The sequence below is a fragment of the Poecilia reticulata genome, linkage group LG13, assembly GCF_000633615.1.
Source record: "Poecilia reticulata strain Guanapo linkage group LG13, Guppy_female_1.0+MT, whole genome shotgun sequence".
Lineage (NCBI taxonomy): Eukaryota > Metazoa > Chordata > Actinopteri > Cyprinodontiformes > Poeciliidae > Poecilia > Poecilia reticulata.
In genome coordinates this window covers 26492886-26520654 of record NC_024343.1, presented here as the reverse complement: position 1 = coordinate 26520654, position 27769 = coordinate 26492886, and the positions used below count along the sequence as shown (strand labels likewise).

Genomic DNA, 27769 nt, shown 5'->3' with positions numbered 1-27769 from the left:
CATCACGCAGCTATTGCATGTGCAAGGTTTACATAATTCATGATGCAGCTTTCAGACCGAGCTGTGAGAAACTGCCTGTTTCAGGGCTGAGCATATGAGCATTCTTTAATGTGACCAGCACTTTGAAGAATGGACATAATCCCACAATTTGGCATCTGATGCGAAGCACTGAATATTTTCTTTACAATCGCTTAACCAATGAAATTAAGCAAAAAGAGAGAGCGAGAAAATAAATAAATTTTAATCTCCAAGACATTTGGGAAAATAATGAGGCAAAACAATTTTTTATTTTAAGTGCGTGTGTTCTGTTAGCTTTGGCTTGGAGCTTATGCAATGTTTCAGAAAAAGCTATTACACTGGTTGTTAAATATATATACATATATAGTTATAAATGTATATATATACATATACAGTTATAAATATATATGTACATATATAGTTGGGAAGGAAGAAACAGAATCTGGCCATGTGACTGACTCCCGTGTAAGTGCTTAAATTCCCACCTGTCATTTAATAATCAGATCAAGTGTTCCTTAAACACCCATGAGATCTGTCACATTTGGCAGGCAGCAGATGGTCGTCTGGTTGGGTAATTGCCTCTAAAAGACCAACTTATTTTTGCTGCTAAAAAATTAGCAAGGGAAGAGCAATAGGAAGATCTCCATGGTGATGTGTATTACAGATGAAACTGTTCAAGGCACTGTTTTAGCAAAAGTGATGGTCATTTAATCAGACGTGTTGTGAAGATTCAAAGTGGCGCTGCGTGGCTTTATTACAAGTTTGTGTATCTGGATTTTATTTTATTTTTTTAAATGTTCAACATAAATTCCTGCAAATGAACAACCAGTAACAGCGTTATTTAACAAAAACAGAGTCTCGTCGCTCAACACTTTGACAAAACGCATGACAGAGACTCAACAGGGCCCAGTAATCTGTCAGGGCACTTCCAAACAATGAGAGATGATGGAGAGTAAAGCGGATATAATTTCCAGCATCAATGAACAAACAGATGTCGACAGTGAATGAAAATTGCAGTGTAGCACACACACACACACACACGCACACACTTATACACACACCTAGACTCCCCTGTTTGTCAGGTCTTATTGGAGGACAGAGATGTGAGGGGAAAGAAATCAATGTGACTGGGGGATTGCCTTTGAGGAATGAGGCCGTCACAGTCACACACCAACAGCAGCTACAGATTAATTCCCTCCAACAACAGCCCCTGCCCTCACCTGCTGCAACATGCTCTGCCAGGCCTCGCAATCTACCAGCAAATTCCTTCCGCTCAGAGCCGTGAGGTGGAGGGTGAAGGCGAGTCGACGGAGGGGTTAGTGGGCTCGACGTTGCGATTTTGATGTTGTGTAATTGACAGGTATGATCAAATCCGGTGTCTGATGCAAACGTTACACCACCCAGCGCCGTACTGCGCTGCGACAACAAACACAAAAAGGCCTCCTGGTGCAAGAAAATACCTGCCTGCTTGACGATGCTATTCAGAAGTGGCAGAGCTATTCATTTAGATAAATGCATGGTAAGTCCAGAGGATAATCAATCACATCTGTGTGCAGATTACAAGGCAATTACATTATTAAGTTTTACAACACTGCGTTGATAGAGTGAGGAAAAACATCCTTTAAAAACAGCAAAAATTCAACATGATTTATTTAGGATGGTGAGAAGAAAAAAATTTTAGATCAACTCTACGGCTTTCTGCTTGATCTTTGTGAAGGCAGGTAATGAGAGCTGTTTTAAAAACAGCCAACCCTAAAGACACGGAAAAATGCACAACGAAAAAATTGTATTTTATTGTGGAATGTCCTGTGTGTGTCACTGTGGTGGACTGACCAAGGTAGAGCCCACTTCTCCTGAAACTAGTGCTGTTTCTCCAAGAGACTGCATTGAGGTACTTTGCCAGAACCTCGGTGTTGGTCTTTGCCTATTCCCAAATTTGTTTTCATGTACGGGATCATTCTCTAGTTGGAGCACTAAATTAAACCAGACTCAAACTGTCACCCCTCAAATAAAAGGGAATTGTATCATGATCATAACATTTTGGGAACCACAGAGAATCAATTGTTTAATGAAAAGGAAGCTACAGAAACATCATTGTCCCTGTCCACAGTGCAGTGAAACAGTTTCACATTAGCGTTAAATAAGAGGTTTCTGATTAAACAAAAGGCCCCAAATCTAAAATCAGCATCTACAAACATGAGAAACAATTCCAGCAGCACACTAAGACGAGCCGAAAGCCTGGCTTATCAAGGTTTTGGCATATTGGAGATAGAAAAAAGAATAAGCCGAGGTTTATATTAAAAAGCTGAGATATATATATTAAAACATCTCTTAGAACATATCAGCCAAGGTCTGTTGACAGTGAGATGCAACCTCATGTTGACAGTTTGAATAATGCCTAACAGCCAGGTCTATGCAAGGAATCAATTTGGTTTAAATGCACTCAAATATGAGTGATGAAATATTCACCCAGAATCTTGCAGGAAACTTTTTGGCGGTTGTAAGAGCAGGTTGTCAAGGTGTCAAAACTCATTAACACACATATATTTAGACCCTGTTAGAATTAGAAATAATCTGTTAAAAGAGTTTCATTCCAAGAGCACCATTAAAAAAAATGTAACTTTCATGCCCATGATGAGTAAATGCAAACTGCACTGAGGATATGATGGTTCACTCTGGACAAGAGTTAATTTTAGGAAATTATTTGCCAGATTTTAGGCTTTTTACAGATAAATACAAGATTATTTATTAGAAATGGTGTGATTAGATACCACAGTGTAGGTTGCATCTCAACAGCTATACTCTGGCTAAACTGACAACCTTATTACTTTTGTGTTGCCTTTAGAATTTCTAAACCTGCATGCCTCATACAATATTAAATAAAAGAGCAAAATGAATGCTTAAAAAAATGTCACAGTAGAAGTAAGGTTCAAGGGATCTATTTAAAAAGAGAGAACATTTGCCTAAAAGGAGCGGTATGAAGAGCCTACATGATAAAGAATTAATATAACCTTCAACATTTGAAAAAGAGCTACACAATTGCTCTGTCAAAATAAATTGGAAACCTCCATTTGCGAAGCGAGTCCCGTCTCCCCCTTCATCTCTCTATATTTGAAACGCCTTTTAACAGAGCAGAAGTCAGTAATTGAATTAGCTTTCTAATCTCCTTTCTCCATTATGCAAAGATTTCTTCTGTGCACCTGGGGCCACCACACTCGTCTTTTTTTTTCTTATCCGACTGTGAATAAACTCGCGTTTCCCGGGTGGGGGTTAAGTTAATCCCCCTATACCAGACTCATCAAACCCACACACACATTTGCAGAAGATCCCCGGAGACAAGAGCATGCCAGACGGTGCCTTGAGCTACCTGCCAGTAATTTAAAGCAGACAGATGAAGGAGTGAACCCAGACACAATAGCAAGAGTCAAATACTATGTTGGTATCGTTACATGAAATGTAAGTATTTCTAATGCTTACTTAGCAGTACTATTCATCCTTATTAAGGTGGTTGCTAAAGAGGATGAGTTCACTGTGGAGAGATAGTTAGGGTGCAGACAAATAAGAAAAAAAATAAGAAAGGAAGTGCAGTGAATTCAAAGGAGCAGAGCTACCCTCATCCATGTCAATACAGCAGGAAGGATGAGTGATTTGCCATGGCTTGAAAGCTCAGAAATCTAAGTGTAAAAGAAGCTTTTATCACTTCCTGAATCAAAAGGAGAGAAAAAGCCCAGAATGAAAGAAGTCTTGTGAATAATCAATGTAACTAATTTGCATAGAAGTCTCTAACGCAGTTTGGCTTTATTTGAAAGAAGCCAGCATGCATACAGATCATCACGCGAAAGAGGAATTCAAAATGACTCGAAGTTGAAGCAAAGACGGCTATACGTTTTATCTCATCTACACTGCAAATGTTCAGATCTGATATGAAACGGGAACAATCTGTTTCAGTACCGAGCTCACTGGACGACAATGAAGAAGCAAATACCTGAAGATCAACATAGAGGCTCGTTGACTTTCCTCACAGAGATTAAGGCAATCATCACACTGCTTTGTGACGAAAACGTCAAAGAATTTATGCAAAATATATAAAATAAAAACAAACCTTATATCTTTTAACTTCCATGTCTACACAGCTTTATGCTGGTCTGTTACATGAAACAGCAGCTACAGATCAACTGTGTGTCTGTAATGTGAAAAACAGCTTAAATGGTATGAATAGTTCTGCAAGGGAGTGTAGTGGTAATGTTAAGATTTCTGTTGGTCAATCACACAATTCCTGAATTTAAGATTAAAAATATTTTTAAAAAAAGCTAAAGGGTTATAAAAAATTGCGCAAGATATACATTTACAGCTATATACAGATTCGTTACCATACTGTAAACAAGACATTAATCCTGTTTAGCGTCGCTATTACTACAGTTTGACTACAGATTTGGTCTCCCGCGGGATATTTTGTCCCTATACCTAATCTACCTTTTTAATATTTTATTACTTCTTTGGAAAACTGCACAGATTATGTCCTAAAAAAGCATATGAATAACGCTGGATGCTGACAATGAAGCGAGCAGCATGTTGTTCTGCTTGTTGTGTTGGGCAACAAGCAGAACAACACCTCTTTCTGGAAACTGCGTGGAAATAACTAAATTTTTCTTATTTATTTATTTTTATTTACTGGGAACTTCTGAGAAATAAAACACACAAAATGAAACTTCTACAGTTATGACGGATTTATAAGAAACGTAACATCGATGTGCGCATGTGCATTAACACAAGGTATGCTTTTATGAGCAGAGTCTGCTTTTAATGTAGATTCAAACTAAACCTTTTATATTTTTGTCTTGCAGGTTAACTTTTGTAAGAACGAACCTGTTAAACCGGATAGTAGAGGTTAGATAGAAGGTTGGTAAAAGGCGAGCACGTTTTCTGCAAATAATACTCATCTATTTCCATTCTTTACTTTTTATTGAATCATTTGACAGACTCCAGCTAGACCCCAAAAACAAAAAACAAAAAAAAAAAAAAAAATTGAATTACGAATAAAAATAAAATCTATTTCTATTTCTATCAAACTAATAAACATCACTCGGAAAAAAAATATTTTGGCATGACAAAATGACTTAACTAAATTGATCCATTTAATTCTTAAAAGGGTCAGTAGTGAACCTCTGGTGTAATGATCAATAACGGACAGTAGAGGGAGACAAGGCATCACAACACAAACACTTTGCGTGATTTGTCCTCCGCGACAGGAGATGGCAGCAGCAGGAACAGTAAATTCAACCAAATTCCCTCTGTTAGATAAGCAACAGTTATTCAACATTAGTAAGAAATGACTTCCATGAAGAGAATATTTTCCAAAACCCGTCGCATTACAGTCGGACGCCTTGTTGGAGTCACTCTCGCCTCTGGCAGATGCTTCCATGCGGAACTAGTAAGAACTAACGCTACATAAATAACGACTTGCAGGTTGTTGCAAACGCTGAGGCAGAGTATTGACATTACCTGAGCACGTCTGGTTTCCAAACCTCAGAGAACCTCCTGCTCACCCCCACAGGTCAGAACCGAATCCAGCGGACTGCCCATTGTTCATCACAGCAAGTATGTGTGCGAGCTTCCAGCAAACCACAGGTTTCCAATGGCCAAGTTTCCTAGAGTTTTACACTTTTTACTTCAAGACCAAGTCATCACAGATAGACAGGTGAGGAAGACAGTAGATTAAACTGTAGTGGGAAGTAAGTAACCAGGCTTTGTGAACGACTTTTATCGTTTTCTTTTGGAAGTTTTCTGCTTTTCCCCATTTACTTTCAGGATTTTTCAATTTGTCCGACAATTTCTTTTAGTGCATGCATTCTGGTAGGAAAAGATACCAAAACCTGAGTGGGAACAAGAGATGCACACGTTAAAAAAACAAAACAAAAACAAACCACAGTTAAAATGTATCAAAGTTTGTGTTTGGTTGGCAACTGCCAGACATTGTATGCAGTTATTTTTGAGAGTTTTATTTAATCTTGTAAACAACTAGTAGTAATAGAGAACATAGTTGACATTAGCAACTACAATGCACTACTCATATTCCTTGAAATGTGATAAATTTTGTCATTACAACCTTAAATATCATTGCATTTTACTGGGATTTTATATGGTAAACCAAAACAATATAATTGTGAAGTGGTAGGAATGGGACACATTTCAATTGTTTTCATTTATAAAACTGTGAACATGTGGTGTTCATTTGTATTCATCTACTTTGTAGAACCACTTTTTGGTACAATTACAAGACAAAATCTTTTAAGCTATTCAGGGTGTTGTGCAGTGTTACTTTTCTGCCTTACAAAGCGTTTTATTTATTTATTTTCTTTAATGAAATTTCAGGTTTTAGTCTTCATTCCCCACCTTTCAAAATAAGACAAATTCAATATTGAAATAAATAAACTCAATCATTTAATCAATTGTGATTAGGAATTGCCACTGTGTGATTACTTATTAACTACTGTAAGGAAATGTGGTTTTATGACTCTTAATGGAAGCCAGTATTTTGGTTTCATTAGGAACTCTAATCAGTCATATACTTTAAAATGTTAGAGTCGGCTCTTCCAAACGAGTCAGAGTGGAATGGAGGGTTTTCAGGTAAATAATACGTAACAAATGAAATTATGTAAGTTAGTTGAGACATTTTACAATTATTTATCTCATATTACTACAACAAATAAAATAATTTATCTTTGGTATAAAATAAGGTTTTGAAATAGGGGAAAGGTAAATTGACTGAGAACCTCAACTTTGCTTCAACTTCACAGTTACGAGCTGCTTTGTCTTGGTTTGTTGGTTAAATCACAGTAAAAAACAGAGGTTTGAGGTTGGAACTTGACAATACATGAAAGATCTACATTGATTATTAAAGAAAAGCCTAAGGTGAGTAAAATAGGTGCAGTTTCCTGTTAATGTTAATCTCCTTCCTCACAGTAGGTTTGGGTTCCTGAGATTGCCTCGAAAGACTTGCTCGGCGCCGTGCACACTGAGGATTACCTGAACAACTTCATAAGTGGAAGAATAAACGAGCAAGAGCAGCGGAGGACGGGTTTTCCTTGGAGCGAGGGCATCGTGCGACGGTGCCGATACGAAACGGGTAAGAAGAACGAGATTTGAGCAGGAGGTCCGACAGCTAGACTGGACTGATAAGTTCACATCCGGACTGCTTCTCCTGACAGGTGGGACTGTTCTCGCTGCTGAAGTCGCTCTACGGAGGGGTCTGGCCTGCAGCACGGCGGGGGGAACCCATCATGCTTTCCCCAGCTACGGCTCAGGGTTCTGTCTCCTCAATGATTTAGCAGTCGCAGCCAAATACCTCATGAACAGCTCATCAAGGAGGAGAAAGGTTTTAATCGTGGATTTAGATGTGCATCAGGTGGAGTTTAACTCTCTCAGTCATTTTTAGTTATTTTCATTGCTGGAACTGACTTTTATTTAACTTCCTGGTTTCTGTGTCCTTAGGGTGACGGCACCGCTTTCATATTTAAAGATGAGCCATCTGTGTTTACATTTTCAGTGCATTGTGGGAAAAATTTTCCCGTCCGCAAACAACAGAGTGATCTGGATATCAGCGTGGAGGATGGGCTGGAAGACGAGGAGTATCTCTCCACAGGCATGTTCACAAAGACTTTCAGAAAATCTAGAATGTTTCTACCGGCCCAAAGAGCATATTTTACATTTCTAGGTAAAAATATTAAAATTCTATATTGATTCTGTCAACAGTGGCAGAGCACCTACCCTGGCTGCTGGAGACTTTTCGTCCGGATCTGGTTTTGTACGACGCTGGTGTTGACCCGCATCGGGAAGATGAACTCGGGAGGCTCCGTCTGACCGATCAAGGTAAGTTCTTCCTCTGGTATTCAGTTATCCTTATCTACACACTGAAGCCGTTTTCACATTTACACCTCAGTGCTGAAATGTTCCAGAAGGAAGTCAAGTCGTACCACAAAAGCAGGCTGCAGTTCTTCAAGCTCATTTTGTAAAGCCCTGCAGTAAAACGTTTCCAGGATCAGAAGATGAGATAATGCGCAAAGGTAGCAGGAAATCTTGCACAACCAAAAGTTAATGCTTTGATTGTTGATATCATAGATAAAAGAAAGCACATTCGATATCACACCAACAAGCTATGCAGCTTTTTCAACAAAAATAGCCTGCAAAGTGCTGCTGGCAGATGCTGCCCTGGCACTCAGTTTTCCCCATATTCAGCTGCAAGAGCCATTTACTGCAGTGGAAAATCCCCAGATCTGAAGTATAAAAATAAACTACATGCTAAAAAAAAAAAAAGAAGAAGAGATGCAGCTTTTTGGGGGGTTTTGTAAAGCTTTGACTTGCCGATATCACTTGAAGCCAATTACTGTTTCTCTTCAAGAATGTTAGTCTAAAATATTTACAGCATTCAGATCATTTTTTGTAGGCAATTATTTAGTCTAGGAGCAGAAGCAACTTTCATACCAGGCGTGTGAGAAGAGCAGTCACTGTAAAGCAAGATTTAAAAGAACAGTTTCAGAGTTAACATTTTAAACTGGCTTTATTGGCCTACTTTGGCTGACAGTTAGCACTGTTAGCATTGCTAACTTTGAACAGAATTTTATGTGCTTTTCTTTGAAAACTTCAACCATTGCCTCAATGCTGAAATTTCCAAAACATCTAGAATAAAGCAACTTTGCTGCAATGCATTAAGTCGTCTTACTATTAGCTGAAGTTGGTACGTTTTGTACCAAAAAGAAGAAGAAAAATTTCTAATATGAAGTAACGAAAACCTCAAACAAAACAGCTGTTTTTCTTTTTTTTTAGAAAATAAAGAACACGTTCCAGGCATGTCCCTCTGGGAGTCTTGTTGGTCTCTTTTGTGTTCACCAATTAAAACACAAAACATCAGTTTTGAGTGTCAGATGTGCCAATCAGTCATCAAGGTTGATTGGCAGGTGGAAATATGATTGGCTGTTGAAAACGAGCTTCTCTGCTAAAAAAGGATTTCAAACACTGAATTATTTCTTCTAGGGCTCTACCAGAGAGATCTTTATGTGATGAAGACTGTGGTGAAGAGAGGCGTTCCTATTGCTACCGTTATTGGTGGGGGATACTCCAGAGACATCGACAAACTGGCCCTCAGACACTCCATCGTCCACAGAGCAGCTACTCGGGTAAAATAATCTCAGCGTCTTAAACACATCTTATCAGTCCAGACATCATTTCACATACAAAGTGAACAATTATTGCATTTGTGTTCTCCTTGTTTCAGGTTTGGAGGGAGTGTGGAATGTAAAGCCAAAGGTGAACCGTGACCTTTAAGAAACAATAAATAGAAAGCAACAACAAAAAAAGGCTGACCATTTGTTCCTTTGTTGTTCACTAGTATGGAATTTAGACAAAGCAGTTTACCTGTGATTAAATGTTCACCTTTTGTTAATCAAACACACCAACATAAAAAAAAAAGCTCAATGTGCAAACAAAAAAGTACTGGAAAGACATAGCCTAATGGGAGCGCATGTGGAAATGATCTACGAATCAAAAAAAGGTTTTGTGGAACCGCAATATCCCCGTTATACTTTCCTATAAACCTTTTAAACGACCAACTTCTACCAGATCATTGAGAAAAGGTAACCGTGGAGAACAAAAGATGGCGCCAATATAGCAGTAAAGGCAAAGACGTGTTGATGCATATCATTATGAGTATAATCATCAAATCAACATAATGATATGCAAGGTTATATTGAGAATATAGACGTGTTCACAGCATCTCACGTTACAGACGGATCATGACCCTAAACATTATTGCAACACCTCAATTATTGACAAAATTATTTAATGAAGAAAAAGCTATTTAAAACCACGAGACATTGAGGTATCCATGCCGCATAACAACAATTGGTCCTCACACACTTTATTAAAAAAAAACTCATTCTTCTTGGCACAATGAGTACAGATAAAAGCACAGAGTCAGATTTTAAAGCGTCACTTTTTTATGCCATGTTCTGACATGAAGCAGTGACACGTTAATGGTACAGTGCAATGTTTCATTCACAGTAAATGAGGCAGTTTATTTGCTGAAACACACTGTTGGTTTTTTTCAGCTTGTTACAAGACGTTATGCAGCTGTTCCTGATATTAACATCAAAACACTCAAGACGGGTAACACCGGTACTTTAGAAGATGTTCTAAGCTGTTCAGAGCACTACTTGTAAAAGAAATGACTTCCAATGCCTTGCAAAAGTATTCGCACCCCATGGAATATTTCTAGATAAAGTTTTTCCAAGGACTTTAGGCGATAGACCAACACAAAATAATCGTTTAAAAAAAAAAAAATGTAAAATTACCCATCAAATCAATTACTCCTACATAAAAGCCAACCCAATTACCTCTAAAAGTTGCATGTTTAAGTTGCACAACACCATCTACCTTTAATTTTCAGCATAAATAGAGTTTTGTAAGGGCATCACAGATTAGTTAGAGAACTTTAGTAAAAGAAAAACTGTATCATGAAGACTGAAAAACACCAGAGTGGAAGGGTTTTAGTTATGAAGAGGTTTTAGGCAGGGTTAGATAATGAAACAATATCCCAAACTTTAAACATCTCATGGCACACTGAATACACTATAGCCTTGGGAGAAACATGGTGGTGGCACAGTCATGCTGTGGGGATGCCACATTTTCAGAATTTGTCAATTATGCGCCATCAAATAAAAATCCCCATCAATTAAAACGTTTGTGGCAGCAACGTGACCAAAAAAAGTTAAAAGGAATATTAATACTTTTGTAAGGCATTGTATAAGCCATCTATTAAACATCTAACAGAGAACACAAACAGATGCTGTCCGTTTGGCTCTACATACTCAGAGGTAACAACCACGTTTTCATAAAACAGGCAGACAATAAGATTCCTACACAGATAAAATGATTAGAATACCAAAACCAATGGAAGTTTATAATGTCAGTCAGTCTTTCTTAAGTCGCTTTGGCTTTTAAGCCCAAAATGGTAAACAGTGCAATCATCAACATCCCCTTAGAAGACAAGCCGTTTTGAAAAGAGTTCAAATAAATAGAAGAAAGCTCAAGTTGTGTCTTTCACATAGAATAAATACTTAAAATGTTATTATTATTATACAGTATGCCTTCATAGCACACTGCTTTGCTCTGAGCTGAACCATTTTACTGACTCCATCTTAAATCAGTGCTTATAATAAGGTAAAAGTAGAGAAAATGATCTGGGTGTCTGTAGCTACAACTGCACATTTACAGACATTTTCCTGCGTTGAATGTAAAGCGTTACCGTGTGGCGAAGTGCTAAAATTTGGCCCTCACACAACATGAGTTAAAATCAAATCTTCCATAACTGAACCTTCTCTGCCACCACACACCAGTTGGCGTGGTCAAAGTAGTTGTGTGTGACATGGAGCTCTTCGACATGATGCTCTATCAGCTCTGCCAGCTCTCCCTCTCTGAAGACGTGATAGTACCTCAGACAGGAAGCTTCCACCTGCTCCTCGGGACTCTGTGTGCCTTCCTGTCGCCCTGTTCCTCTTGGCTCCCTGACGCTTTGATCTTCAGACTGCCTCAGGTTCTCCTGCTGCAAGGAAATAAGATCCGGCAGAGCAAGTGAGCCACACTCCTGTGCTAAAGATACTGAGACACCCTGATTTTCTTTGCCGTTATTGTTGGTTGGGTTACTAGGGCCTCCTGGATTGTTCCGATTTTTTTGCAGGTCTGTGTCCGAGTCAAAAACGTCCTCCTCTGATCCGATCACAGACGGGGGGGAAAAGAAGCTCGAGACCTGTTTGATGAGGCCTCGTCCTCTCGCCCACTGGTTGGGCTTGTTCCCCTCGTTTTCACCTGTGGCTGACGGTAAATGTCTCAGGTCTCTGGAGGACGGCCAAGAGATGGCCAAGCTTCCAAAATCAAACACGGAATCCAGAGACCTGGAAAAGAACCACAGTCTCTGTGTCCTCTGCTGCGGCACCGCCTGGGTCACATCTTCTTCATCGGCCACAGAGGATGTGCTTCTGACCTTCCTGTAGTTTTCAGCGTTGTCAATGGCTTCACTCACGCTCTGTGCCGCGGCCCGTCTCCTGGGTTTGGTGTCGTCTCTGTTGAAGCCGGAGGACAGATGAGGGTTGGGGTTCCAGGGCACGAAGATGTCCTGTTTCTCGAATTTCCGCCGCTTCTGCTCCATGGCCCACACGTAGATCATGATGCGTCCGCCAACTCGCAGCGTGCGAGCCATCTCCTTTATTGCCCGAATGCGACGCTCTTTGGTGGAAAAATGATGAATGACTGTGCAAAACACAGGCTTTTTTCAGAATAAAGAAAGATGGAGGGAAGATGTTTACAGTGCCACGGGAAAGTATCTATTCTCTTTGAACCTTCTCACGTTTTGTCTTGTTACAAGCGCCAACTTCAGTCTATTTAACTGGAATATGTGACTGACCTACACAAGTAGCACACTTACAAAAACAGAAAGGAAGATGATATTTGGGTTTTTAGCATTTTTCTTATCAATGAAAAAAATCTGAAAAGTGTAGCATAACTTTTTTTAGTTTAGGTTCTGAACTTGAATGTGAAAATCTAACTCTTAAACATAGCTCTGGTTGTGTGTTTAGAGTTATTGTCCTGGTGAACACCAACCCAGGGCTCATATTTTCATGAAAATTACAACAAAAAAAATTTTTTTTAAATAGCAAATTGGTTTTGAGCCTTTGTGCTCTCTTAATGTAGACCCCTTTACCAAAGAGATCTGAACAAACAAAAGTGCCATTGTCTTGTTGAAATTCACTGCAGATACTAAATCAAACCCTTTGCTATTCAGTTTAAACACTGAAACGCTGCTTAGATTTGTAATATTATAGGACAAAGTTCTTAGGAACGTTGTCCTGTAATATTAAAGGGCCTACAAAACCACCCACATGGTTTGGGTGAGTGATCATGTCCCAGGAGGTTTTTTCATTGTGAGTCTTTCCATTTTCATACAATAGAATGATAAATGGTGGTTTTTATTCTAGAGTATCAGAAAAAAATGACAGAAAACACATGACACTTTTGGTTTCCAAAACCAATACTTTTCCTTTCCATTTTACAACAATGCACTCATTTGTTCTGGTCTTTCACCCAAGATCCCAATAAAATTGAAGTCTGCGGTTGTAATGTGACAAAACATAAAAAGGAATTCATCGGGTAGATACTTTTTCAAGGCACTACTTGATCATTACGTGTCAACACTTGTAAGAAACAAAGCATGCCATGCACTGAGAGCACACACTGTAACTGTGTTTTTGACTGCTGCCCTAACTCAGCATAATATTACGCCGTTAGTTGGAGGAAACATTAATTATTTCACACTGTTGACTTGGCAACACATGGCGCTATAAACTGATGTTTATCATTAGACGTGGTAATGAAATTTACACCAAATGGCAGCGGCAGATGTTGAGCTCATGCATGCGAAGGGAGTAATAAGATGCGTTAGTCATCTTTCACTGTGTATGTGTGTGTGTCCAATACCGGCTATAGAGAGCACAGCATCAAAGCAGCTGTCTCTGTAAGGCAAGCGCAGGCCGTCACACATCTGGACCTCGTGTCCTTGGCTCCAAGCAAAGTCCACCAGGGGGCGACAAACATCGCACCCCAGCTTGAACACCTCCTTGTTGATATGGAGGTATTTGCCATTGCCACAACCTGCCAAGGACGAAACAGTTAATTATATATATATAAAAGTATTACAAATAATATAAAAGACAAGAGGTTTCATTACATTCATTTGCTGTTGTATTTTAAGCCTCTTTTAAATGATGTGAATATAGACAAGAAGAACAAAAAAGGACATTGCTTTAATTATCATGTCATCGCATTTCTGAGGCGACGCCCACCGATGTCGGCCACGATGCTCCCTGGAGGCAGGTCCAGCAGGAACTGCCGCACTTTCGGCCAGGCTTTGTAGCGGCTGTCATTGAAATATGGAGCAATCTTGTCGTAGACACTGTGCACATGGTCCCTCTCCAGTTGACTGGCAGCCTCCTCCATCATGTTCGTCGCGGCTGCCACCTGCAGCTTCACAGCTTCATGGCTGTAATGACAAGAGAACTCATTAAACCATCAAACACAGCGCAGAGAGTTGGAACTTTTTCACACTTTGTCATTAATCAGCACCAAATATTGGGACTAAACATCTGAATGGTGTGAGTGTGTGTGTGTGCATAGTTGTGTGTCCTGTGTGTCTCTGTGTTGCCCTGCGACAGACTGGCGACCTGTCCAGGGTGACCCCGCCTCTTGCCCGGAACGTTAGCTGGAGATGGGCACCAGCAACCCTCCCAACCCCACTGAGGGACAAGGGTGTCAAGAAAATGGATGGAATTTCTTATTGTGGAAAATGTTGAGCGCAACACAAAGTATTCATGTTTTTATGACCAAATTTGTATAACGTGTAGGACCATGTTTATCCAGAGACTAACTGAAAACCCAACTTTGCAGCAGGTACCCAAATCAGCTTTTATTTAGTTGGCTAGAGAAGCATTTTGAAAAAAAGCAAACTCCTGTTCTTACAGCTGAAAATAATTTTGTTTGATTGAGCCCAAAAGAATCCAAAAACTAAATGTCTTTCTTTAAATACAGCAAACGTGCAAAATTCCTTTTGTTTTGGATCAAAGATGAGTAACTTTATTTGCTTGATTTCAGTTTTTTTTCCCCCCCCCATCAGATTGTCTTGCGAATTCTTTTGACAGGGACATCCCTGTATTAGTTAGAAGTCCAGCCCTTGATGTCTTACAACCCCTTGCAGATCCAGTTTTGTTTGCAAGTATTTTTGTCATTACTCTTCACAGGTATACACAACAGTACTTATTTTTAGTCTGCTAGTTGAAATTCCACTAAAGTGTATACTTTGGTAAAGCACTGCAGTTACTCAGCTTGGTTGGAGAGAAAAACACCTAAATAAGAACCCCAGGGAACAGCGTGGTGATGTTTTTCACCACATGCTTGTTAAGGTCCAGCGAGGTCAGCTGGCAGCCTTAATCAGCAGACACACTCCGACTTATGTCAGGCAGCAGTGGTAATTTAATGCCAAATGTTCTGCTGTGTGTCTGGAGTAGCGGCAGCATCAGCCAGCGCTCTCATGTCCATAATGCAGTCCTCCAGATGAACATACCCTTGTTAGGAAAAACACAGAAGTCGTCTAGTGAAGCTCTGAGCAGCTCCAGCTCTACAGCGGTTATGTAAAAATTGATGTTTTAAAGACAGAAGCAAAATGATTCCTGGTGGCGTCAAAATGAACCATTGCAGGAAGCCACTGGTATCGCAATCAGCTTTTAAAATTGTCTTCATAACTGGGATTTATACAGTAGCATTGTGTAATAAATATTTCGGCTTTCGTTGAGATTCTTATTATACGATTTACCCTCTGCTGCATTCCTATCCTGAAACGTTCACAGATGCATTCTTGATCCATTATCCACGGTTCTCCCTGCAGTCCACAAAGTTTATTAGAATGCAGCCCTTAGCTTCTGCAGTGCTGCTGCTTTGTCGCCCTCAAGCAGAACACTACAAAGAATTTTGATTACTGTATATATACAAAGGATTACATTGATATATTAGGCAACAATTGCCTGAAGATGCACCATCCTTATTCAGCTGGTGTGTTTCTGTTCTTGTGATGGAATTACACTGAACCTCACATGGTGGCTTCAAAGAAATATTCAAAGGAGGAGTTGTTACAAAGGCAAAGAAATCAATGCTGTAGTTCAGGGGTCCCCAAACTTTTTCCTGTGAGGGCCACATAACCTTTCCCTTCTCTAATGGGGGCGGGAGTCAGTTTGTAACAGAAAAAGATTTCAGGAGTGCCTAAATGTAAAAATGTATCGTCTTCCAGAAAGCACAATCAAATAACCCTCTCTGAGTTCTTCACAGAAAAAAATCCAGGAAATAACTCTTTTTATGAAATAAATACAGTATTTTCCGTACTAGCCGCAGATATCTCTGCTGCTCCAGGTTTTCCACAKCGATGCAGCAGCAGCAGAGGGGGCGGACACCCAACATTTGAGTCATAACAGGTCAATTGAATATCACATTTATTACGGTTGAAAAAGAAAAAGTTGCTAAGTTTAGATTTAACTGAACTGATGACGGTAGTTTCTGAATGGTAACTGTAACAGTAAACGTGCTGATCCTTCGTGTTGCTACTAGCATGTGCTAAATGAAAATAGGGCTTTCTTCTTCTGCTTTTTTTTTTCCAGATTTTAACGGCAGCTTGCATCCATTATTGTTGCAATGCTGCCATCTACTGGATCCTAATATCTATACCTCAAATTCTCATAATGATCCCAGTATTATTTAAAAAATGATAAATCTTCTTTTTCCCCCTCAATGCTATTTTACTGATCAACAACATTCTCAAATTTAAATTCCCTATGAAAACCTAATTCCGTTTTAATGGGCAATTTCTTCTTTTATTTCCAATTTTGACTTCCACTTCCTGCTAAAGAGCCCCCAGGTGGTTGAAGAAAAATCCACATATAAGCCGCATGGTTCAAAGCTTAGGAAAAAAGTACCGGCTTATAGTCCAGAAAATACATATATGAAAAAAAATCTAAATGCTCTCTGGTATTGTTCAGGGGGCCGGACCAAATGTGAAGGCGGGCCGGATCCGGCCCACGGGCCGCGGTTTGGGGACCACCGCTGTAGTTGTTTCCATAAAGATTAGTTAGATCTCAATAGTTCCATACAAAGCATTTTTTTTTATTTTTAATGTCCAAAAGTCCTACAATACATACAATATGTTTGGTTTAAAACTTTGGCAACTTCTATTTTATTTATTTATTTTTTTACACAAATGTCTTCCTAATTTAGAGAATGAAAGACAGCATGGATAAGCAATGAAACTATAAAGTTAAATGTAAATTGAATTAAACTCTCAATATACAGAATCAAACAATTAGACAAGTTTCATTAAAATAGTTTCAAACCTACCTTGTTCAAAATGTTTGTTTACATGTTGTTTTCATTACCAACCAAATTAGACATTTTCGAATTTTGTTGTACATGCCACAATGACAATAAAGCTAAGTGAACTGAATTACCTCCTTAAACTGGAGTGTTAAAGAAATTATTAACATGCAGCAATTTGAAGTTTGTGGATGACTTCTGGTCTAAGATTTGTGTAAAGCTTTCAACTTGTGTCACAAACTGTGGCCAATTTTAATAGTACTTTGTAAAGAAAAGGCATTAAAAATATGTTAGCATAGCCTTTCTTTCATTAATGGTGAAACATAAGTAGAGGTCATGTTAGGTTGCAAGTGTAAAAGAGCAATTACAAAACATTACTTTCAAACAATAATTTTACTTTGACAAAAAGTTGACTATTTAAATTATTTTAGCCATGCTAGCAAGTAGCACAGTTAGCAGAGATAGTATTGCTAAAATGTGGGCTTTGCATTTTTTCCCCAAACCTCCATCTTTCTACATGCAGCATATTTCAAAGGCTGACATTTCAAATGAAGAGAAAAGAAGCGTAAACAATCCATCCTTTGTGTTACCTGCTTCAAGTCTCACCCTCTTTTGCAACCTGAATGAAAGACAGATCTCAACATGTAGACAAACCAGTTTCCATCTCTCATCTCTGGGCTTCCTCAGGCTCTATTTTAAAAGCTTTTTCGATTACCAACTAACTTCGAATCTTTTTCTGTCAGTAAAAGCAGCCATCCACAATGCTGGGCTTTAAACAACTAAAAAAAATATTGAATTTTTAAGTTTCTTACCAGCCTTTCACAACTCACTAGGGACGAACAAGGCGAATATCACATAATTCTGGTCAGCAGCCAATTTCTCAGTACATCTCCATTTATTAACACCTTGTAACTCACTGCATTTCTATTTATAAACTAAGCTGTACACAATGAATGTCAAATTTTTCAATTTCCTTTGAGCTGATCTTTATTGTTTCGCATGCGTGTGCAAAAATAATATTCAATCATTAACCCCCCCTACACACACACACACACACACACACACACACACACACACACACACACACACACGCACACACTTATACACACACNCACACACACACACACACACACACACACACACACACACACACACACACACATTACTGCAGTCAAGCCAGTCTTGATGTGGTTTGCACACAATACAATCAGAACTGAAAACTTTCATTCAAGTCAAATTCAAACAAGCTGTTCCAAACCGAACAAAAACCTTTATTGAAAAAAAGCGCATCTGCTTCAAAGTCTCTCTGGGAGATATTGGCCACAATATCAATACCTGACAGGTTTTTGTTCTCAGATTTTCTGTTCCATGCAATAGTGACAGGTGCATCATTCCTGTAAACTGAAAGCATTGGATGAAAGGCCTCACCTCAGACACACCTGTTTGAGCATCTGTTGCAAAAATCAAGCATTAAAAGACAAGCAAAACAACTTCCACTACTTATTCAGCAACAAGAGGACAGCTTCACATTTATATTTATTAATATGGTTTTCTGTAGACACTGCAAATTCATGCCTGAGCAATTTAAAGAACCTATCCAGCTCTTTAAAGTCAATCAGTGAAGAAACTCACTGATTTAACCAAAGCACAGCAGTGGGAGCTAATGATCCATCCAATGCCAGACATCCCCCCCCCCTCCCTTTATCTCTTCCAAAAGATAGCCTGATCTCTTTTACATTGTGCACACAATGAGGATTGTGGAAACAGGATATGCATGGAGAAGACCGAGCAGAGACATATTAAACGTCTATTTTAGTCTATATAAACTGCCAGCTCCATCTCCTCAGTACTCTTCTGCTTATGAAAGTAGGCTAGCCAGCATCCCTCTGTCAGACCTATTTCTGGATACTTACATCATCCCAGCAGAGTGGAAGTAAAACATCCTCCACATAAAGCTTTAATGCAGCCTCATTTACTTTAATATCAGTGTTGGAATTGTAGTTCTTTCTTCTGCTCAGTAGACTGTGGCAGTCCTCAGCTGACATTATGCAACCAGCAGCTGGGAGGGCTACAGCACTGGCTCTGACTGACAATTGGAGCTAAAATTAAATCGGGACAGATGCGATGCCTGACAGACGCAGAGCCGTTGGAGGATCGGGACAATTGGATAATTGTTAATCAGTCAGTATAAATACAAAAATAAAAGAAAGAGATAAAAAAGAAAAAAAAAACAATTACAAAGTGTCATATAGATATAGAATTATGCACAACTGATAGCTAAAAACTGTTTGCATTAAACCCAAATAATTCTGGTTATATGCAAAACCAGGATGATACCCCAGATATGTTGCACTGCAAAAAAGGGATATCTGAGCAGAGGGAACTGATTTACCCATCAGGTCTGACGACAGTTGTTTCGTTAAAAATATGAAGAAAGGGCTCACGACATGAAAACATATTCGAAGCTGGTACTGTTTTAAAAATGAACAGTAAATATTGAGTTTATTCAAAGGCACAGGATAGCTTGGGGATTTAAAAAAAATCCATAATACTTTCTAATTTAAACCAGGTATTCAGACAGATCTATGCGAATTTAAAAATAGTTAGACATAATTAGTTTCTGAACCGGATTTCCCGTCAGCTTAAATAAAAACATCAACGCCAAATGCTTCACTCCCTATGCATTTCTAAATATAAAGGCAATTCACCTTAAATAAAAATCAATTCATGCACTGAATTGACTGTTTAAATATAGTTTAGAAATGAACACAGTGTTAAGTTCACTTACTGTTATGGTGTAATTATCCGCCCCTATCCTCAGGTCGCCGGAGTTAAACTTCCCTCAGTGCTCCATGCCATGGATCTAAATGGTCGACCCGTCATGAGGATGGGCGGCAGGTGCTGGTCACAGAGGCGGCGGGAACATTGTGAGCAGCGTGGGGAGGACGGCTGGAGTGGACCGAAATTTATGGAAACACCTCCCGTCTGAGTGTGTGACCGCCTGGAGCGCAACCGCAGCACGGCATCATATCCATAGCATGTTGGGCTCCTCACGAGGCAAGGCGGCGAGAGTGTAAGAGAACACTTCCTGTGGTGCATTTCAAAATAAAAGACCGACATCGCGAAGGCGGAACAACAAAAAAGCAGACATTTCTTTACTTTAAAGCATTTTATGCTCCTTAAATTAAATATTAATGATTCTTTTTACGTAGTTTTTTTAAAATCTGGGATTAAGTCAGAATGCCAGAGGGAAATCCAGACACCTCCTTCCAGCTCGCAGCTCAATCTGCAATGAATGCTCTGGGTGATTCCTCCAGCAAAAAAAAAGCAGATATATTTCAAACAAATATAATTTTTTTCCAAAAATACTTAATACTTTGTTATTTCAATCAAAATATCCAAATCCAGTGGAGGGGTACATTGGAGCTCAAATGATGTCAGTTCTGATCCTCTGATGAGAACTGACATCTTATCAGTTCTGTTCTGTTTTCAACTTCTTACTCTTGGTTGAAGTCTAGAGATCTGTTTTCTCTTGGGGCACTTTCACTCGGCCAGTACAATGCATGTTAAAAGGAAGGAATTATTTAAATGACACACAAGTCTGGTTGTCTCAGGGTTCTAAGGAAACATAAACAAAACTGCTGTCTGGAAATTGAAATCAAACTTGAAACTTTTCCCCAATTAACATCTGAAAATACCAGCAGTTTCCAGAAAGCGGCCCAGGTGTCATTGGTACATCACACCATCCAGCCACAAAGTCATCTCACTCTTAGACAAGTCAGCCAATGCCATACTGTGACTATCTCACTTGGCAGCTTAGAACCGTCACAGCAGTGGGTTGATTTCAACCCCTTCATAAACTGGTAATTTCAGACAATACACACCCAGCAAAAGTCATAAACTTTGGCTGTGATTGTTTTATGACATCCATGTCCACATCCAAAAAATAACCCCCCAAAAGCAGTGGGTTGGACAACCACGCTTCTGTTTCTATTTTCGCTTTTATTTTGAAGGCTAAAAAAAATCTTGTTTCTGCTCTAAATGAGGTGAACTTGACTAGGCCGATCAACCGTTGGTGTGTACATAGATGACAAGCTGTGCGGTCGCGGCACACGGTTGTTATTGGCTGTTAGCCTCACGTGACAAACACAACAAACAACGTGAACGGCAGCTGACAGCGCACGAGAGCGTTTGATTTCACGCTTGGACCCCTTTTTTTCATTCAGCGTAAATTGACTTTGCAAAAAGATGACAGCAAAAATAAAACTACACAACAACAAGATAACTAAGCAACTTAAATCAGATTTTTAAATTATTTCTACCTTAGAAATCAGGTTCCTGTTTATCCTGATTTTCTACTTAGAAACTCATGAAACGTGGATTATGCAAGAGGCAATGTGTTTTTCAGTGGGTAAATTAAGAGCCCATTCCCCTCCTACATGTAGTTTGTGTTGTCCTCTGGTGAGCCAGCTCTGACTTTTTTTTGTCTTCTGATCATTAGCAGCAGTAAGAGGTTCATCACTGCCATTCAGGGAGCACAAATCACTAATCACAACTGGCTTACATAATCATCATTCTAAGCACGCCTGCTCTTTGCAGCTGCTGGCTTCCTCACATAACAAACCTGAAGTCACCTGGCATGCAAATGTGTGCACACAAACACACAGATGATTATAACAAATACACACCTCTTTCACACCGTTTGATTTGCTCACTTTTTGGAGAGCTCTCTTCCCAGGAAGACGCACAAGGTCATTAGCCCCTCCATAGATGACCTTTCCTGTTTGTGATTTGTTGAGTTGCATATTGTGTCATGGTTACACAAGTGGTTGGCAAGTCTTGATTGTACTTTTCTACATGAGTCAATCCCCTGTGACCAATGCTGGCATGTGACAGGGATTTGGTTAGGGAAAAAGTGCAAAACACAAAAACACCGAGTCATTGATGACATTTTTGGGATTAATGCAGGTGTTAAAGATACATTCAAGAGAGCAAATCACAACTAAAACACAGCTAAAATATATAATTTCTAACTTAATAATAGGGAGATTATTTACAAGCAGGCTTTTAAGAAGTCACTAATGCAACTTTGATTCCAAAATGATTGTGGACAGAAGTTAGCAGATGCTCTTCCTTTTATTACAATCAGACTTGACAGAACTGCCCTTACTGTGAAAGCCCGACATCTGAGAGTCCATGTGTAAAGGTCAACTTTGGTTTCTGCGTGAACTGGAGTATTAATTAGGCTTAACACATGTGATAACTACTCCAAGAAATACTTCAGTCCTGAAAATAAAAAAATATTACATGTTGAAAATAAGAAAAGGCAACAAAGAGATTCTCACAATATGCCTTTGAGTTAAAGTAATACTCATTTTTGGGATAAATATATTTTTAAAATAAAAAAAAATACTTTCCTATTTGCACTGTACGTTTACATTTTTTTTTTTGGTCACACTGAAATATTTCTGATCTTCAACACAACTTGAACATCAGAGAAAGATAAACTGAACAAATGCAAAAGCAGTTTTTAAATGACTGCTTCATTTTTAAAAAATAGTCAAACCAACTTGGCCCTGTGTAGACAAAAGTCACTGGCCTTCTTGCTGCATCAATAAATAACTTTAACCAGAAATCTGAGTTTCAGTAACTTCACCTGGGCCTCATTACCACCAGATCTGTAGAATAAAAAAAAGTTATACAAATAGGATCTTTCAGTGAACATAATCGGTTAAAAAATAACAGCAGTCAAACCTTCCCAGGAGTGTCTAACCCCATCCAAGAATCCACAAGAGACACCGTACCTACACCACCACAGTGCAGGACTCATTTTCACCTGTCAATCAAGGTGCATGATTTAACATTAAGAAAAAATAACCATGGAAAACCTCAAGACACAGCTGACCAGAGAAGAAAACACAAAGGTTCATTTTGGATTTAGCAAAAAAAAAAGGAAAGAAAGAAAAAAATCATGTTAAGAATTTCAGTTTTTAGTATGATGTTCTAGGGGAGGGCTGCCAGTTCAGAATGTGGACAATTTGCTGAAATTACAATTTGCTGAAATTAATGGAACCACACATTCTGCAACAATAACATTAAGGTTTTGGAGTGGCTTAGTCAAAGTTTATACTAAAATTTGTTTGAAATTTTGTGACATGACAGCTTACATTCAAAATCCCAAAATTTACAGAACCAGCAGGTGTGATACAATTAATTTTTTTTTTTTTTATGATTTTGAATTCATAATCATTTAAAGCCCCAACTATGATGGGGCAACTGTCTACTGTTCAAGAAATATAACATGGAAATTTGCATCAGAGATTTCTATCTTTTTGCTAGAAGGAAACAAAATCATAAAACTAATGCCAAACATTGGATGAAGTATCTGGAATTTTCAATTTCTCTTCATTGCTGAATTTATATCCAGAATCACCTTCATTTGCATGTTTATATGGTTTCTCATTATAATAACAATGTCACTGGCTATATAATTCATGACACATCTCACACACTTCATTGCAGCCACTGCTGCTCCAAAGCACTCTTTACAATTCTGGCATCTCTCAAGAGGTCACCGTGTCCTTAAGATTGCCTTCAATCATAACCGTCTCTCCAAACCAATTATGCCCAACTAACTAATGCACTATGAAATGTGAACATTCGAAATAAAAGTTAGTATCTGTGTAAAGCAGGGCAAGGGAACAGGTTTATGAATTTAAATTGACTATGTGACTGATCAACAAAAGAGTGAATACTTGTACAGGAAAGAAAAAATAATAATCTAAAATGTGTGGCATCCACTTTTCACATCAGTTTCACTACAAACTCTCAGCTACAACAGCCCTCCCACCCCTTAGAGATCACTTTGTGCTTTTTCACATCAATTGTGTTTAGCATCAATTCACAGAGGTCATGAGGTATGCAAGGCAATCTAAAGAGGTTCTGAGCCATGTGAGTTTGCAGATCTTACAGCTGGGATTGTGGACTCGAAGAGGCGTGGCTTCCAACCGGGAGTTTTCACCTGCAGGGGATTCCCTCAGGGGGATATCTGTGATTCCAGAGTGCCTTTAAAGCTTTAAATAAAAGCACGTTAATATCTTCATCGGATTCTTCTCCTCAATGCATTTTCAGATCAGAAAGACACCACAGGATCATACAAGACTCCGGTCAGGACTCAAAAATCTGAACAACCCCAGATACTGGTTTTTCTTTATACACGTCACACTTATTCTGCAGATAATCTCAATTTGTAATGAACACTCGTTCTTCTTTGAAATCTCCACTAAATTACCAGAAATACTAGTTTTCCCATATGAATTATTGAATTTAGATGTTCCAGTCACTTTCATGACCATAGGTATAAAAACAAGACTTTTACAAAGGTTTGTGTAAGGCTGTTTAGCTCAGATGTATCCTGTGCAATAAATCCAGTAATGGCATTTCCTCACCAAGTTATTCCACAGTTAGTCGTAAAGTCTGACAGTGAAAGTGACTGGGAACGACAGCAACTCAGCTGTGAAGTGGAAGGCCACATAAAGTCTCCAGGCATAGTTTGCGGATGCTGAGGAACAGGGGTCGCATACTTTGTGCTGAGTGAAAAGCCAAACTAGACGTGACTGTCAGATCAGCTCAAGAACAGTGCCAACAATGCCAACAATGTCATGAGGTCAAAGTTAAAAAAAAAAAAAAAAAAAAAAGGCTTTTAGGAGGGTGGAAGTCAACAGTCACAAAAAGAGAAATAACAGCCAAAACAAGCGATATCTTTAAATCCATCGTTTAAATAGGACTATGCAATCACTTTAATTCAACAAATTTGAGGCATTTTGCTGCCTAATGATGAATTTTTATTCGTTTTAGTGCTTTAGCATTTCTCAGACTGATCTACTTAAGAGAGTAGATCATACTTCACACCGACAACTCATCTGTCAGTGTGAAGTATGCTGCTTCAAACAACTGCATGATGTAAAACCTACAAGAGAGGATAACAAATATTAACATCATTTTCTGTTTTAACATCATTTTCTTTTAATTAGCCTACTTGTTTGCGCATCTCTATTAATCTTGGTATACTATGTTAATGACCACACCATACATTCTTTATGCCTTGTTTTTAGACTTTTTACATTTTTATGAATATGTTTTCTTACACCCATTTTTAACTTGCTGCTGGTAGACCTGAATATTCCCACTGAAAGGCAATAAAATATATTTTTATTCTATAATATCATGATGCACGAGAATGGAAAAAATAACCCGAGACCTTTATAGAGATTGTAAAAAAAACAATCCCAAAAAACAGGTTTGCTTAAAAAAAGAAAGAAAGAAAAATCACCCAATACACTGACCATGAAATAAAAGCAGTCTCAGTCTCATTCGAGGAGAATGATTGCTCTGGATACTTTGCACAGGAGGGATTACAAGAAAAAAAGAAGTGTTCCACCTTACAGCACTGTGTGCTGCTCTAATGAGCACCGGAGGGAACAAGGAGACCACGACTTATTTCCTGAGAGACACAGTAATCCCAGAATGTCAGAGAAAGATTCTGCACTGAAGCAGTTTCACAATGTATTATCATTTTAACTTGAGTTACACAGAGGTTATACAGCACTGGCCAGCAGAAACGACGAGAAATTCTGATTCTATTACTGAGTCCTTGGTGTGTGTTTTCCACTTTCACACTCCAAACTACTGAAAGACAAGTTCCCTGGCTTAAAGTATTAAAATACTCAAAGCCTTAATAATAAAAGTATTCCTGATGAAAACCTAACTTATTGCATAAAGTCACAGACTTTGATAAGAACACCAAGTGACAAAACTTTTGAAGTACTACATCTCATACTTAACTGAGAAAAAAAAAAGTATGCCCAAAGCTTACGCATTACTTAAATGTACAAGACCATATTCTTCAGCAAAGCAACTCCTTGCCTGGTATTGGTTAAACCACAGATGAATAAATCCTAAAACAGTGTTATGTCTGAGAATTTGTTAAAGTCAGAGAACTGCACTAGTTTAGTCTAATAAGGATTTGGCGCAAGACAAATAGGAATCTTTTTAAAACATAGCTGCATATTGGAAAAAAAGAAAAAATACATATGAAATCTTTGATGGAAAATATATACAAATCTGATTTTCCCTTGTGGTAATAAAAAAAAAAAACACCTTTAAAAATATAGATTCATTTTTCTTCATTATAAATTTACAATATACAAAGTAATAACTTAAAAACTAGAAATTACCAAAAATGACATTTACATGAGCACAGGTCTCACTCCGAGTTTTTTTTCTCCAACAAACCTAACAAAAATGCCTTTTTTCCCTAATTTGCTGCTGCTCTGGTCGACGTCTCTGGTTGACGTGAGCCGGTTCATGTGAATTCATGACAATGTCTATGGAGATGGGAAACGAAAAGCGATCCATCATCTGAGCGATCTTGTCCTGAGGAACGCCATGTTTGTTCCTCCTGAAGGTAAAATGCAAAAGGGAAGGATTATAAAGTGCAGCTTTAAAATCTAAAAATAATACCTACACAAAAAATATATATATTCTAATTACTTCTCCAATTCACAAGGATCAAATTTCCAGCTGGTGTCAGGTTCATAAAAGTCCACTTTGTATCCTCTGTCCAAGGCCTGTAAAAATTAATTTAAACTGTTTATTGATCACCCAACTGGGAAAAGTAAGCAAAAACATTCCTGAACGTACCAGAAACATTTGTGGAGGGTTAATATTGTTAAATTGATAAGAATTTTAGTTACTATAGGAATGTATATAAAGATCATGCAATCACATTAGATTAGTAAAAAAGTCAATATGCAATTTGTTTACAACCAAATTCCTGGCAAGTAAGTTACTTCTCTAAAGAATGAGTCTCAAAACCCAAACTTCAACACAAATTAATACGGTTTTGGTTATGATCGCTGCAAAGTTCTATTTAGCAAAATATGAAATCTGCTTTCAGGTTCCACTTTATCTTTTTTGGTACTGTGCCTAAACATTAGATCTTTAGATTCTATGATCGTCGGTTTTATGACTCTGCACTTTGTTTGCAGATCTACGTACTTTGCCCTACAGATTAAAGAACAGCTGCACCACTCAGACAGAAACAACTGAAATCCCTGCTTTCTGGGTAAAGCTTGAAAACTGTGTTCCTTACAATGACAAACTAGCTGGTTTTAGATAATGTAAACAGTTATTTTAATTCAACTCCCTGACGTAATTAAACAATTGGCGGAGGACAATTCTTTCAGTTGTCCTGGAGATAGTTGAATGTCCTGCATTTAATTCCTTACAATCTGGACATCTTGCTGCTTTGCATCATGGGATTTAGAGTTTTGTCACACCGTTTTAGCAGCTTTTCACTTTTAATGACCAAATGCATCAGCACATTTAAAAAAAGAGGAGCCAATGACTGAAGTCAGGTGAGGATAACTAAATGAAATTCAAAACCTAATCCAGAGCATAGTGGCACATTTAAGCCTCTTAAAGGAATATGAGGATGAAAATGTAGTAAGGCAAGTTAGGATCCTGCAAGCACTGCAAATGATTATATTTTGCATGAAAAACTAAATGTGTTTATCCATTTCACTTTTAAGTGCTCATAATGACACCTTCGTGTGCTAGCCTTCTGAACGTTAAAGAAATAAATAACAAGCACCTTACCATTTTGACATATGGCTTCATCTCCCAGGCTTGGAGGTTTGTGTTGTCAATAATAATAGGAGAGCAACCATCATGCATGGCATCTTTAGCTGATATGGAATTGAACATAAACACGAATTATTTAAGCAATCCAGAA

The 27769-nt window shown here is 38.5% G+C and overlaps 3 protein-coding genes across 3 annotated transcripts in view; 1 reads left to right on the top strand and 2 right to left on the bottom strand.

Moving 5' to 3' along the window:
• The first annotated feature begins 5092 nt into the window (after nt 1-5092).
• Nucleotides 5093-10439, top strand: hdac12 (histone deacetylase 12). The gene is made up of 8 exons (XM_008426277.2): nt 5093-5449; nt 5573-5716; nt 6985-7144; nt 7227-7423; nt 7510-7660; nt 7771-7887; nt 9049-9191; nt 9290-10439. Exons 1-8 carry the CDS (start codon nt 5348-5350, stop codon nt 9311-9313), a joined length of 1038 nt encoding a protein of 345 aa, XP_008424499.1. The 5' UTR covers nt 5093-5347; the 3' UTR covers nt 9314-10439.
• On the bottom strand, nt 9894-20044 carry trmt9b (tRNA methyltransferase 9B). The gene is made up of 4 exons (XM_008426278.2): nt 19763-20044; nt 13908-14104; nt 13543-13716; nt 9894-12318 (listed from the first exon to the last, which is right to left on the bottom strand). The coding sequence occupies exons 2-4, from the start codon at nt 14062-14064 to the stop codon at nt 11366-11368; spliced, it is 1284 nt and encodes a 427-aa protein (XP_008424500.1). The 5' UTR covers nt 14065-14104; nt 19763-20044; the 3' UTR covers nt 9894-11365.
• A 6097-nt stretch (nt 20045-26141) lies between these two features.
• n4bp2l2 (NEDD4 binding protein 2-like 2) overlaps nt 26142-27769 on the bottom strand; it is a 4162-nt gene continuing 2534 nt past the window's right edge. Inside the window, exons 4-6 of the mRNA XM_008426275.2 lie at nt 27634-27722; nt 26527-26603; nt 26142-26434 (exon numbers count right to left, since the gene is read on the bottom strand). Of these exons, the coding sequence (XP_008424497.1) occupies nt 26269-26434; nt 26527-26603; nt 27634-27722 (332 nt within the window). The 3' untranslated portion in view covers nt 26142-26268. The remainder of the gene's footprint in view (nt 26435-26526; nt 26604-27633; nt 27723-27769) is intronic.

Excerpts from the sequence above, each read along its gene's own strand:
- hdac12 (XM_008426277.2), top strand. The coding sequence starts at position 5,348 with ATGACTTCCATGAAGAGAATATTTTCCAAAACCCGTCGCATTACAGTC. Across the intron at positions 7,888-9,048 it reads GCTCCGTCTGACCGATCAAG|GGCTCTACCAGAGAGATCTT; the intron begins GTAAGTTCTTCC and ends TATTTCTTCTAG. Across the intron at positions 9,192-9,289 it reads TCCACAGAGCAGCTACTCGG|GTTTGGAGGGAGTGTGGAAT; the intron begins GTAAAATAATCT and ends TCCTTGTTTCAG.
- trmt9b (XM_008426278.2), bottom strand. The coding sequence starts at position 14,064 with ATGATGGAGGAGGCTGCCAGTCAACTGGAGAGGGACCATGTGCACAGT. Across the intron at positions 13,717-13,907 it reads GAGCATCGTGGCCGACATCG|GTTGTGGCAATGGCAAATAC; the intron begins GTGGGCGTCGCC and ends CGTCCTTGGCAG. Across the intron at positions 12,319-13,542 it reads TGCTGTGCTCTCTATAGCCG|TCATTCATCATTTTTCCACC; the intron begins GTATTGGACACA and ends TGTTTTGCACAG.